Below are 15,130 nucleotides of genomic sequence, written 5' to 3' on the forward strand. Positions count from 1 at the left end.
TACGTATAACATTCCATTGTGATAATGCATCACAGTTTAGCCATTTTCCTATTGGTAGACATGTCTTATATTTCCAGCTTCATCCAGTCAATAGCCTTGTTGTAATCACCTGTTTGCAGTCAAGTGGCTGCAGACTTAGTAAAACTTATAGAACTGGTGTTGAGGAGTCTGATAATCAGATATATGGAGGGTATCATTGTAGGTGCTAAAAGAATGATAATAATAAAAGCCTTCGACATAATATTATTCTTGTCACATAACATTTGAAATTATTGAAATAATGTTACAGCCTATCAATTAGTGTGTCACTGTGCCACTTTTCTACTAGAATTAGATTAATTTTTATCATTTTCTCTCTATTTTACTATACTCCCAATACAATAGAGATTGAGTTGACAAAGGAAAAATCTACAGGTTATGAAAGTTGAGCTATGATTACGCAAATTTCAAAATGTAGATCATATATCAAGTAAGTTCTAATGAAGTGTAGAATTCACCCAGCCTTCTGGGTTGGGTTTCCAACCAGATGGAACTGAAAAATGAAACTGGAATTCCTAAGAGAGATGCCATCAACTCTCTCCCGCCCATTTTCACTTCAGTACCTAACTGCATGCAGGTACAAAAATGCATTGTGTTTCATCAGAGCTGCTTCAGTTCAATTCAGTTCAGTCACTTAGTCCTGTTGACTCTTATCGACCTCATGGACTTCAGCACACCAGGCTTCCCTGTCCATCACCAACTCCCGGAGTTTACTTAAACTCATGTACATTGAATCAGTGATGTCACCGAACCATCTCATCCTCTGTTGTCTGCTTCTACTCCCGCCTTCAATGTTTCCCAGCATCAGGGTCTTTTCTATGAATCAGTTCTTCACATCAGGTGGCCAAGGTTTTGGAGTTTCATCTTCAGCATCAGTCGTTTCAATGAATATACAGGACTTATTTCCTTTAGGATTGACTCATTAGATCTCCTTGCAGTCCAAGGGACTCTCGAGAGTCTTCTCCAACACCACAGTTCAAAAGCATCCATTCTTGGGTACTCAGCTTTTTTTATAGTTCAACTCTCACATCCATACAAGACTACTAGAAAAATCATGTCTTTGAGTAGACAGACCTTTTTAGCAAAGTAATGTCTCTGCTTTTTAATATGCTGTCCAGGTTGGAGATAGATTTTCTTCCAAGGAGCAAGCATCTTTTAATTTCATGGCTGCAGTCACCATCTCCAGTGATATTGGAGCCCCCCCCCCCCCCCCAAAATAAAATTTGTCATGGTTTCCATTGTTTCCCCATCTATTTGCCACAAAGTGTTGGGACCAGATGCCATGATCTTAGTTTTCTGAATGTTGAGTTTTAAGCCAACTTTTTCACTCTCCTCTTTCACTTTCATCAAGACGCTCTTTAGTTCTTCACTTTCTGCCATAAGGGTGGTGTCATCTGTGTCTCTGAGGTTAGTGATATTTCTCCCGGCAATCTTGATTGCAACTTGTGCTTCATCCAGCCCAGCATCTCTCATGATGTACTCTGCATATAAGTTAAATAAACAGGATGACAATATACAGCCTTGACGTACTCCTTTCAAATTTGGAACCAGACTGTTGTTCCATGTCCAGTTCTAACTGTTGCTTCTTGACCTGCATACAGATTTCTCAGGAGGCAGGTAAGGTAGTCTGGTATTCCCATCTCTTTCAGAATTGTCCAGTTTGTTGTGATTCACACAGTCAAAGGCATCGGCATAGTCAATAAAGCAGTAGATGTTTCTCTGGAACTCTCTTGCTTTTTTGATGATGCAACGGATGTTAGCAATTTAATCTTTGGTTCCTCTGCCTTTTCTAAATCAGCTTGATCATCTGGGAGTTCACGTTTCACGTACTGACAAAGCCAGGCTTAGAGAATTTTGACTTTACTTTGCTAGCATGTGATATGAGTGCCATTGTGTGATAGTTTGAACATTCTTTGGCATTGCCTTTCTTTGGGATTGGAATGAAAACTGACCTTTTCCAGTACTGTGGCCACTACTGAATTTTCCAAATTTGCTGGAATATTGCATGTAGCACTTTCACAGCATCATCTTTTAGGATTTGAAATAGCTCAACTGGAATTCCATCACTTCCACTAGTTTTGTTCATAGTGATACTTTCTAAGGGCCACTTGACTTTGCATTCCAGGATGTCTGGCTCTAGGTGAGTGATCACACCATTGTGATTATTTCCGTCTTGAAGATCTTTTTAATACAGTTCTTCTGTGTATTCTTACCACCTCTTCTTAATATCTTCTGCTTTTGGTAGGCCCATACCATTTCTCTTCTTTCTGTGCCCATCTTTGCATGAAGAGTTCCCTTGGTATCTCTAATTTTCTTGAAGAGATCTCTAGTCTTTCCCATTCTGTTGTTTTCCTCTATTTCTTTGCATTGATCGCTGAGAAAGGCTTTCTTATCTCTCCTTGCTCTTCTTTGGAACTCTGCATTCAAATGGGAATATCTTTCCTTTTCTCCTTTGCCTTTCACTTCTCTTCTTTTCTCAGCTATGAAAGGCCTCCTCAGGCAACCATTTTGCCTTTTTGCATGTCTTTTTCTTGTGGATGATCTTGATCACTACCTCCTATACAGTGTCATGAACCTCCTTCCATAGTTCTTCAGGCACTCTTGTCTATCAGATCTAATCCCTTGAATCTATTTCTAACTTCCACTGTATAATGGTAAGGATTATAACCCATGTAATCATAGCCCCGTGGACTATATAGTCCATGTAATTCTCCAGACCAGAATACTGGAGTGGGTAGCCTTTCCCTTCTCCAGGGGATCTTCCCAACCTGGGGATTGAACCCAGGTCTCCCACATTTTAGGCAAATTCTTTACCGGTTGAGCCACAAGGAAAGCCCAAGACTACTGGAGTGGGTAGCCTATCCCTTCTCCAGCAGATCTTCCCAACCCAGAAGTTGAACCAGGGTTTCCTGCACTGCAGGCGGATTCTTTATCTACTGAGCTATCAGGGAAGCCCCAAAAATGAAGGAAAAAAAAATTGTCAGTCATGTAATACTCTTTGCAATCCTGTGGACTGTTGCCTACCAGACTTCTCCGTCCTTGGCATTTTCCAGGCAAGAGTACTGGAGGGGATTGCCATTTCCTTCTCCAGGGAATCTTGCCAACCCGGGGATCGAACCCAGGTCTCCTGCATTGCGGGCAGACACTTTACCCTCTGAGCCACCAAGGCAAGCCAGAGCTGCTTAGGCTACTGCTTAATAGCTCTGTCAGACTGGGCTAGCATAGCTCAAGTATCGAAAATTCCCACACCTCAGATGCTTTAAACTTACAAGAGTTCCCTTCCCATTCATACTATGTATCCATCACTGGTGTAGTTCAGATCCAGTCTATTCTGTCTTCACTCCAGGACCCAGACTGAAGGAGCAGCCGCTCTCCAAGTCATGCTGGTCTCAGGCAGAGGGAAAATGATAAACCATGCTCTTCAGTGCCTTCTAAAGGTGTCGTTTCACATTTGCTTCCATTCCACTGCCTGAAGAGAGCCATATGACAAAGCCTGATGTCTGTGAGATGCCAGTGAGAAGGGGACGTATGTCTTCCTAATGGCAGGGGACCACAGGTGCTGGAGCCAAGCTGCTTGTCAGTGAGAGAGAGTCAGGGGAGTTTGATCTTCTCACAGAGGGTGAGGAACAGAGGATTTGCGGAGACTAAATAATAATACAGTCTACCCCAAAACATTTTTAGACTCTGATAATCAATCCTACCAGCCAATAATAAGGATTGTTAAAAATGTTTCTGGAGGAGCTCAGAATAAATTGCAGGTATCAAGAGATGCCTGGGGATCCCTGAAGTGCTCTTTCATCTGCCTACACTGCCTGCGCCTTCGTCCTTCATATCCTGTCCTTCAGCATCTTCAGTCTCAAGCCTTTATAGATATAACAAGTTAATTTATTCCATCCAGATGGATTACTTATATAAATATGTCAATTAAATATCCTCAAGATATATAAAAAATATCCCAAATGACTCAATTTAGAAAGAAGAATGATAACCTCAAATGCCTTCAATGGACAGGCAGGTTTTAAATAAGCAATGGTGGGTAGGTGGGGCAATCTCTTCTTCCTTCATCCCATCCTTTCTATCCATCACTGTAGGACCAGTGTTTCTCATCGTCTGGTTTTGCAAAAGAAACCTGAAGTCTAGAACTTAAATGAAACTTCCCAAATTTAAATGTTGGCACCTACCCCAAATTAAAATACAGTGTTTGGGTTAGACAAAAAATATTTGTTAGCTGGGTCTGGCTTTCAGGAACTTTCAGGTTGCAGCATCTGAGTTGAAGCTTTCTAGTTTCAGATGTTCCACTGTCTTGTGTTTTTAAATTCAGCAATAGCTCTGCCAGCCATTTTCCTTCTTTTGCAGTTGAGACACTGTGGCTTCTATCAGATCAAGGGAGTAAACTCAGGACAGGTGACTTGTGAATAACCACACTGCATCTAGTAAGTCTGAAGTGTATTAGGTAGATCCTGTCTGTGATGTTTCAGGCTTGCTGTTTGTTGGTGCACAAAGCTAAATTCTTAGTGAAGTGGCAGCACATCAGTCTCATAATCTGAAGGTTCTGAGCTCATGTCTCCGAGAGGGCATGGTGTTAGGACTTCCTGGGTGGCTCAGTGGTGAAGAATCTGCCTGCAAAGAAGGAGACCCAGTTTCGATACCTGGGTCAGGAAGATCTCCTGGAGGAGGCATGGCAACCCACTCCAGTATTATTGCCTGGTGAATTCCATGGACAGAGGAGCCTGGCAGGCTACAGTCCATGGGGTCCCAAGGAGTTGGACGTGACAGTGACTAACACTTTCACTTAAACGTAAATAGTTTTGACAGTTTGTGGAAGGAAAGGGTTACTATTTGAAGTTTGACCTTCGTAAGCTGGAAAAGAAGAGCAGTTAAGGCTTGATACAAGGTGCTTGCACGCTCAGTCACTTCAGTCATGCCCAACTCTTTGCCGTCCTCTAGACCGTAGGCCACCAGACTCCTCTGGCCCTGGGATTCTCCAGGCAAGAATACTGGAGCAGGTCACCATGCCTTCCTCCAGGGGAACTTCCTGACCCAGGGTTTGGACTCAGGGGTCAAACCCATGTCTCCTGCATTACAGGCGGATTCTTTACCACTGAACCATCAGAGAAGCCCCTAATACAAGGTAACTAAAGATTACTAAGGGTGGAAGTCGAAAGTAGGGATGAAGATACTAAAGGGAAGTTTGGATCATATAATAATCAAAATTTGTTCATAATTTGCTTAATGTTTTACAATCTCCAGTCATTGAATGATTCTGGCAAGATTTTACTCACATACTCAAACAATCTGATTATTATTTCCCTAATATATTTACTTTAATACTCAAATATATTTATTTTAAAAGGCTTTGTATCATTGTTATTAAGAGAACATGATTAATATTCTCTCCATTACAAGGTGGTAGTCCTAAAATTTTTTTCTATAGAAATGAAAGCAAATCAGTTATTTAAATAGAGAAAAGTTTTAACAGTTAAAACTACAGTAAATAGCAAAAAGAAACAATCATTTGCCAGAAATGTGTCCATGAAAATAAGTTTTGCAATAAGCCAATCGGAGTGTTAATGATTGTTATTAGTAGAGTGATATTCTGTTCTTGATTGCTTAATTTCAGATGAATTATCTGTAGTAAATATATCCTTAGGTCAGAGTTAATTTGAATTATGACTGTGTGTTTTGGGGTGTTTACCAGACATCTGTGTGCAACTGAAAACATCTGAGTTATTTGTTTGTGTAATGCCCTTTGTTCTGTGTCATTATTTAGATCATAGTTTAAGCTATGTGTTGTATTTAAAGTAGATTACCACTGATGTGCCAATTTCAGCCTCATCAAAAAGAACCATCTTTATGAATAATTGCATCCAACTAAGAGTTGGATGTAGTAGGGTTTTTTTTCCCCCTAATGTGAATATAGGCAAATATTTGCAATTAAAATGTTATCCATGTAAATCATCTTAGTGGTACAAGTACTGATCTCTACTAACATGGTAGAGATCAAGTACTACACTAACATGGTCCGTGGTTAGAAGTCAGACAACATCTTTACCTCTGTGCTCACTGTACTTAGGAGAATCTCTGACACACAGCAAGTGCTTATTGAGCATGTAGTGACTGAAAGGGCTTTCCAAATAAAAACCTTTTCTGCGAGGCCTGTGTCATTCATCCAGTCTGCCAAGCTCTCCTCCTTACACCACCACTCATATGACCGCCATCATCATGACCTGTTCACAGATCCCAGTTCTGCTCCATCCCTCCAACTCCACTACCATCACTTGCATTTGGACCTTTACTGCCTTTTACACAAAGTGCTACAGTGTGTTCCCTACAGACCTTCCGCTGGGTTCTCCTCCTCCTCCCTCTGCCCTGCAGAAGATCCACCTATTCGCTCCACAGATCTGATCCTTCCTCAGTCTTCTGCCAATTGCCTGCAAAACAAATTCCTTTTCTAGTTCCTTTGACCTTCTAGACCCTTTAAAATATGGCTCCTCCTGCCTGCCTCTCCAACTGCCTTTGCTCTGATCCCTCCCCCTCATCCTTGCCTGTGCTGTCAGAATGAGCTCCCCATGGCACCCAGTTAGATCTTGGCCTCTGCACCCTCGCCTGTGTCTTTCCTGTGTCTTGGATACCCCCTGCCACCCCCTGCCCAGCCCAACCCCTGCATGTGAAACTCTTTTATCATCTTTCAAAATCCACTTGAGATGTTGGCACCTCCTTATCTGCTTTTTCTCTTAACACTTCGAACTATGTTAGTTAACAAATCATTTAAGTATTTAATTAACACATCAATTGTTTCACTGTTTTTTCCTTATTTTTTCTTTCTGTTATGTTTCTTGTCTTCTCAGCCTCAATATGATCAGCTATATTTAAGCTCTCAAGCTGATGGTCAGCGTTAATGTCCCAGTTTGGTCTTTGTGAAATTTATAGCATTTATTGGGTTGTGTCTTGGAGGACTTTCAAAACCATGGAGCTAGAAAATTCATTCTAAATCCTGTTATGCCATATTTGAGAACAGTGATCAGCCATATGTTGTCCTGCTGACACCATGGTGAATTGTAACTGAATTTTTTTCCTGATTGTTTACCCAATTCAGTATCTTACTTTATCATTGCATGAACTATTCCTTAGGGACACATGGGGAATAGATCAAACTTATTTTCTAGTAACACTACAAAAGTTTTTTTCTTAATCTTGTGTTGTACTTCTTGCCTTAAAATGGCAGTCAGTTACTTATAAAATCTTAAGTTGACATCTACCTTTGACAAGATACTGGATTAGTGAATAAAAACTATGGACCTATGGACAGATCATTTGTCAGCTCTTTAAAGAGTTGAAGTCACAGGTAGTTAGCACAATGTAATAGGGGAAGCCTAGACTTCGGAATTAATGAGAGCTTGTTTGAATCCACATGGTGTCTCTTACCAGTTGTGCATCTTAGCAAGTTCTTTGTTTTTCATTTTTGTGATAAAAATACACATGACATAAAATTTCCATCTTACTTGTTTTTAAATGTATAGTTCCTTAGTGTTAGGCTTGGTTGTTTTGTAGCTGATCTCCAGAACTCTTTTCACCTTATGAAAGAGAAAATCTGTACCTCTGAAACATGTCCTATTCTCCTCTCCTTCACCCCGGCAACTGCAATTCTGTGTTATGCCTTTATGGGTTAACTACCCCAGCTACCTTGTATGTGTGGGTTCACATACAGAATTTGTCTTCTTGTGACTGGTTTATTTCATAATTTCCTCACCCATATTGTAACATGTGTCAGGATTTCCTTCCTACTTAGGGCTAAATAGTGTTCCACTATATGGATAAGCCTCGTTTTGATTACTATTCATCTGTTGATGGACACTTGGGTTGCTCAACCTTTTGTCTGCTGGGGATGCTGCTGCTATCAACATGAATTTAGAGCTGCTGCTATCAACATGAATATAGAATCTGTTTTTAAACTCTCTGGGTCCAGGTAACCCATGTACAGAAAATGGGCATTATTATAATGCAATATAATGAGAATTGAGTAAATTATAAAAAAGTATATTCTACCATTCCTAACATATTTTAGGATTTAATAAACATTAGTCACTAACAGCAATAGAATTTTAAATATGAAGAGAAAGTTTGTCTGATCAAGGATTTTCCAGATGTTATTCTTACCAGAGGTGATAAGAGATGATTTTAAAATAGCTTATAAATATTTTTTTTAATTTCATAATGCTTCATTTATTAAATAGAATGCCATAGGAATGTAACTAGCATAACAAGCTCATGATAATGTGACTGTTAGTGTTTAGGAAAAGGTTAAACTGTGTGGATCACCACAAACTGTGGAAAATTCTGAAAGACATGGGAATACCAGACCACCTGACCTGCCTCTTGAGAAATCGGTATGCAGGTCAGGAAGCAACAGTTAGAACTGGACATGGAACAACAGACTGGTTCCAAGTAGGAAAAGGAGTACATCAAGGCTGTATATTGTTACCCTGCTTATTTAACTTATATGCAGAGTACATCATGAGAAACACTGGGCTGGATGAAGCATAAGCTGGAATCAAGATTGCCGGGAGAAATATCAATAACCTCAGATATGCAGATGACACCACCCTTATGGCGGTGGTGAAAGTGAAGAACTAAAGAGCCTCTTGATGAAAGTGAAAGAGGAGACTGAAAAAGTTGGCTTAAAGCTCAACATTCAGAAAACTAAGATCATGGCATCCAGTCCCGTGACTTCATGGCAAATAGATGAGGAAACAGTGGAAACAGTGGCTGACTTTATTTTTTGGGGCTCCAAAATCACTGCAGACAGTTACTGCAGCCGTGAGATTAAAAGACACTTACTCCTTGGAAGAAAAGTTATGACGAAACTAGACAGCATATTAAAAAGCAGAGACGTTACCTTGCCAACAAAGGTCCGTCTAGTCAAGGCTATGGTTTTTCCAGTGGTCATGTATGGATGTGAGAGTTGAATTATAAAGAAAGCTGAGCGCCGAATAATTGATGCTTTTGAACTGTGGTGTTGGAGAAGACTCTTGAGAGTCCCTTGGACTGCAAGGAGATCCAGCCAGTCCACTAAAGGAACTCAGTCCTGAATAATCATTGGAAGGACTGATGCTGAAGCTGAAACTCTTAATACTTTGGCCACCTGGTGCAAAGAACTGACTCATTTGAAAAGACCCTGATGCTGGGGAAGATTGAAGGTGGGAGTAGAAGGGGACGACAGAGGATGAGGTGGTTGGATGGCATCACCGACTCAATGGACATGAGTTTGAGTGAACTCCAGGAGTTGGTGATGGACAGGGAGGGGAGGCCTGGCATTATTTGTCCATGGGGTTGCAAAGAGTCAGAATTGACTGAGCGACTAAGCTGAACTCAACTGAAAGTCAATGTTTATGTGTTTTTTTGTTCAATCAAGTTCATTTTTTAAGAAATAACAAAAATGATGGAAACGGAACATGATTATCTGATGCTTAGAAATACCAATATGGAAAATGAGTAATCAGACCCCGAATGAAGCTTTTATTTTCCCCCGGTCCCATTTCCTGTTTTGTTGTTGTTATTTTTTTTTTCTTTTTGTCCATTCAAAAAGTATTCAGTTCAGCATGCATTCATTCAGCTAGTCTGTTGATACTCGGACTCAAACAAAATAAGCCTGACTGCTAAACTATGAAGTCACTTCTTCTGCAAGACTACTGTTGGAATAAATGATTCTACCAAAATCACTCAAGTTTTCCTTAATCTGCAAGCAGGTATCTCTTGACAGGACACATCATGCTGAAGTATATTATCTCAACTGCATCAAATGGAGCCTGTCCTTTTCTGGTGCTGCTAGGCCATGGGGAATCACAGATTTTGGTAACTGTTCTCACAACAGTGTGTTCATAACATTTGGATGGAGCCCCCAGAACATAGTCATTAGGAACCCTAGGCAACTGCCATTATGTATGTTTTGTTATGTAAGCTTTGCAACTTGAATGCTCTGATCTGACCTAAACTCCTAAAATTTGATCACAATTTTTAAACACAATGTGGAATAGCATGAAAGAACAGACAGTAAGCCAGAGAATCTGCAGGGAATAGTCTTGTTTAGCATCATTAGTCACCTCAGTGTATCTGAGGTAAAAGTGTAAAATTTACACTTTTCCCATGTGTAAATCCAGCCACCTCTCCCTCATGGCATGAGTCAGCGATAGCTAGAAATGTCTCAGCATAGCCCATCTTTCATATCATTTTCCCATAACAAATTCAGTTAACCAAGTTACATTTTGTGGCTAAATCTACAAGTACAACGTATCTCAGCATTGTTTTGGGCAATCATGATGTTGTTGCCAAATGGATAATATTATGTTTGCTGTTTTGTGATTAAGAAACTGACTTTTCAGTGCCCTATGTTGCTCTTGACAAATGCTACCAAACTCCCCTCCCCCTGCGCCTAGTGTTCATGAGAGGAAACTAAATTATGAATCCAAGTTTTTAAACCTCAGAGAGTTTCATTAATTATGTAATAGAGTTCTCATTAACGTTTTAGTGTTTTGCCTTATTTTTCTCAAAAATTGATTTAAACTTGGAAAACGAAGACTAAAATATAGACTGTTTGCTGCAATTTTTCATGTGTGTAGCTATTACTTCATGGGAATAAATCTAAGTAATCTTTATTTTTGATTGCCTCCCATTTTGCTCATCTCATCATACATGGCTGGCTTAAAAATCATCTGCACTTCATTTCCTATAACTTTAATCTGCTCAGTTGGCAATTTCTCTCAGCCTCTGGATGTATGAAGCAGGCCACACTGCCTGCCTTTCCTGGCCCATCAAGAGGCAACCCTCTAGTGGTGGATAAAAGAATTTCTTTATCTCCAGTATCAACAAGTTTTCCAAGAGATAACTGTGGTGATGGTGGTTTAGTTGCTAAGTTGTCTCTGACTTTTTGAGACCCCATGGACTATATATAGCCCACCAGGTTCTTCTGTCCATGGGATTCTCGAGGAGTGGGTGGCCATTTCCTTCTCCAGGGGATCTTTCCAACCCAGGAATCAAACCGATGTCTCCTGCATTGCAGATGGATTCTTTACTACTGAGCCACCAGGGAAGAAATGCCCTAAAGTGTATCATGAATATGCTAAAATGAATGGTCTCACAGTGTTCTAGAAGTGACTTTGTAAAGGGAAATTTAGCTGTTCTGTTATTTTTTCTGATTCTGCCTATGCACTATGAGTTACCAAAGAGATTCTGCCTTCCTTCTGCCACCTCCTTTATCTATGTGTTGTATGTAAAATATCACTCCATGCTCAAATCTATTTTACTTTTCTCATTTTGCATTTCAAGCTCCCAGTCAGCCACCAGGAAATGTTGTTTGGAATGCTACAGACACGAAAGTGTTGCTTAATTGGGAGCAGGTGAAAGCCATGGAGAATGAATCAGAAGTAACAGGATATAAAGTAAGTGGAATAATTTGCAGTGCTTTCTTTTCCCACTTCTGATAGTACTTTTCAAAGGAAGCTAGATTTGAACAGTTTTTTTTTCTTCCCCTAAATGTTGATGGTATGGTCTTTATAAACTACTTTTGACATACAGATATCAAACTGTTTGAAAAGAATATTTTTCCAAAACGCCTGATTTCTTAAATATAAATTTAAGTGAAATAATTGTGCTCATGTGGGAATTTTAGGCCAAATGTTGGTAAAGTGTTTGTTGTTTCCTATTTCTGATACTCATCTATATACTACTTAAAGTGAATCCATAGTTTTGGCTCTGATTCCTTGGTGTTCAGGCTCAATACAGTAGGTCCTTGCCCGGTCTCTGAAGCCTTACAAATACCCAACCAGCTGAATGTTTCATGGAAGAAGTTCAGTCTCCCCACCTCCTTCATTTTGAGGATTTGATGATTCTGCCGTGTGCTGATCCCTCATCTAAGATCTATGATAGATCTATGAATGCAGCAGATACTGTAGTGGGTATAGAAAAACAACCGATATAAATGAAGTAACATCAGGGGAATAATTGTGATGGAAAAATAAAAGCAGACAGTAAAAAAAAATATGTTTGTTCATGCATTTTAGGTTTTCTATAGGACTAGCAGTCAAAATAATGTGCAAGTGCTGAACACAAATAAAACTTCAGCTGAACTTTTGCTGCCCGTTAAAGAGGACTACATTATTGAAGTTAAGGCCACAACGGATGGCGGGGATGGGACCAGTAGTGAACAGATCAGGATTCCAAGAATAACCAGTAAGTTGGTCGAAGTCAGTGTCTCAATTCCCAGCATCAGTTATGAGCCCAAAAGAGAGAGTCTGTTTGTACGTACCCCCTGCCCCATCCTTTTTTTTTTTTTTCCTCTACTATGTGTTTCATCTGAATGCTGAGAAGGTTTTAGAATATGAGAAGTGAGGGAAGGAGGAATTCCTCAAGAGTACTGCGTAGTAAGGAGAATGATAAGAGCTGAAAGACAGGGAAAAAAAAACCTTGAGAAATGTTTAGCAAATGTTATTAGTTTAATTTTTGTGTTCTGAGCTTTGCATAAATTTGCCTTTGGAGTTCCTCAAAAAATAGAATTCCTTTTCTCAAGGGCAATGTTGAACCCACAAAACAATTTTAAGATCTTTAATATTCCAGTTGTTTGCCTCTTAGAAATTATAGATATGTCTTATCAGTTCTTTACCAAGTAGAAACTTTAACATTTTTAAGGTCATAACGCACTTTTGGCCAAATCGGAAAACACTTTTTAAAACAAATTCTTGGTTTCTGATTTCAAAGGAAGTTCATACTTACTTTTCCTTTCAAAATCCACATGAAGCCTACTTTATTACAATATAAAGTTACACTTTCAGAGTTGAGGGAAACAGACTTTTCATACATATTTTATCAGTGACAGCGGTAGAACACATTTTATCTTTTCTTTTAAACCTCAAGTGTGGATTTTGGGGGCCTCATTTAAGTACCGCAGAAACCATTCTGTCTTCATACTTGACTCTCTGGTCCTTAGTAACCTAAATTACTTTGTTTGTTTCACTGAACTCTGCCTAATCTATAGTCTTGGACATTCAAGATTAAAACCCTTATCTGTAATTTTGGAAAACAAAAATGGGACATCTTTAGCAAATATAGAGAAAGGGAGATGTGGAAATTTGGAGGAATTTTATCTTTTCATGAAAGCATAAAAGACTGCAATACTTAGACCAAAAACAAACAAGTAACCAATGTGAACAAAATGGGAAATGTTTATTTCAGAACTGAGTTCTGCAACATAAAAATCTGTAGAAACCATTTAGATCTACAGACATTTTTAAAAGTGTATGCACTTCAGTAGAGCAAAACCAGAAATTAATTTAAGCTTATTACTGCTAGTATTAGTGTTAGTATTTAAATTTTAAAATTAAGATTAAGATATTCTGTCCTGTTCCTATGATAGCTCAAGGTTGAGAATTAAAATTACAATACGGCCAGGTACTTCTGCGGTGGTCGAGTGGCTAAGACACCACACTCCCAACGCCAGGGGCCTGAGGTTCGATCCCTAGTTAGGGAACTGGATCCCACATGCCACAACTGAGAGTTTGCATGCTACAACTAAAAATCCCGCGTGGGGACGTCCTTGGTGGTTTGCATGCTGCAACTGAGAGTTTGCATGCCACAACTAAAGATGCCACATGCTGTAACTAAAAGACCCTGCATGATGCCACAGAGAGATTATGCATACTGCAACTAAAGATGCCACATGTCGAAATGAAAAAGATCCTGCATGCTACAGCTAAAAGATCCAGCATGGGGACTTCCCTGATGGTTAGCATGCTGCAGCTAAGAGTTCGCATGCCACAACTACAGATCCTGCATGCCACAGCTAATGAACCCACATGCCGCAACAAAGACTGAAGGTCCCATGTGCCCTCAACTAATATCTGGTGCCCAACATGGCCAAAGAGGAACTGTCAACAGGAATGGGTTCTGTATGTTTGCAGGAATAGACATAATTTTAGCATGTGAGGGCTGCCGACTCAAGAGTAGCCTTTCCTCTGACATCTGCTGCGCTGAGCATGCATAGGTTGCCACTCTTAAGTGCAGACAAAACCATCTCTAGGAAAATGGAGCTTGTTACTGATTGCTTTTTTAAGATGTTGTTTTATATTATACATAACAATTTATGTAGAAATGCATAAAAGAGAAATAAACACAGATTTTTCAGAACCCTTCTCTGATGAAGCTTTAATTAAACCATTGAATTAGCTCAAAATTGTCTGTAATAGAGTATAGTTGTTTTCAAAATGATTAAGTTGCTTTTCCACTTTCAATTAAAGTTAAATAATGCTAGATAAACAAAACCCAGAATCATTTAAGAAAACTTAAGTACATCAGGTTGTTTATAGATACTCATGGCAAATAATATCGGCTACATTGATAAATGAAAGCTAATGTTAACTTGTGGTCGTAAATTAGGTCCCTGATATGATTTGCTTATGATTGGAAAGACTTTGCTTTTGTCCTGGTTGCTTAAATTGGTATGGTTCTCATTAATGAGCTGTTTATCATCTTTGACAGATATGGATGCAAGAGGTTGTACGTCAGCCATCTCCACTGTCTACCCTGTGTCAAGTTATGTCTCTGTAATAATGTTCTTTATTGTAAACACCTTGTGTTGATAGTCACTTTTTAATTATTTATTGGAAACTGAATTGGTTACAAAAGAAGTGCTTTCATGAAATACAATGATGATGCATGGTTTTTTTTTTCAACTGTATTTTTAAATTTCTACATAGGTAAAATATGAATATAATAGAAAAAAAACAGTAAATCCTTTTAGGGGAATCTGAAATGCCTTAATATTTACTTGATAAACCAAAGGAATTTACATATTACATACATCTGATTTTTGATGGAGACATTCTTAAGCTATGATTTGAGGCACTGCCTGTGGATGAAGACTCACATGCACCATGGGTACACACATGTAGACACATACACTGGTTGTAGTGGTTTTTTTTTTTTTTTTAATTAACAGAGAAAAACTCATGTAATCCAAATGCTTTCTTCCCATTGTAATAGCACTCTTTGGAAGATATAGTTAATATTATTTTGAAATGCTCATTTGAAATACTCAAGGATG

General features: G+C 39.2%; 1 protein-coding gene across 1 annotated transcript in view; it reads left to right on the plus strand.

Moving 5' to 3' along the window:
• Positions 1 to 14,680, plus strand: part of CNTN3 (contactin 3) — a 297,915-nt gene extending 283,235 nt beyond the window's left edge. The window contains exons 20-22 of the mRNA XM_061129162.1: positions 11,362 to 11,474; positions 12,096 to 12,264; positions 14,566 to 14,680. Of these exons, the coding sequence (XP_060985145.1) occupies positions 11,362 to 11,474; positions 12,096 to 12,264; positions 14,566 to 14,666 (383 nt within the window). The 3' untranslated portion in view covers positions 14,667 to 14,680. The remainder of the gene's footprint in view (positions 1 to 11,361; positions 11,475 to 12,095; positions 12,265 to 14,565) is intronic.
• The last annotated feature ends 450 nt before the right edge of the window (positions 14,681 to 15,130 follow it).

The sequence above is a fragment of the Dama dama genome, chromosome 24, assembly GCF_033118175.1.
Source record: "Dama dama isolate Ldn47 chromosome 24, ASM3311817v1, whole genome shotgun sequence".
In the NCBI taxonomy this organism is placed as follows: Eukaryota; Metazoa; Chordata; class Mammalia; order Artiodactyla; family Cervidae; genus Dama; species Dama dama.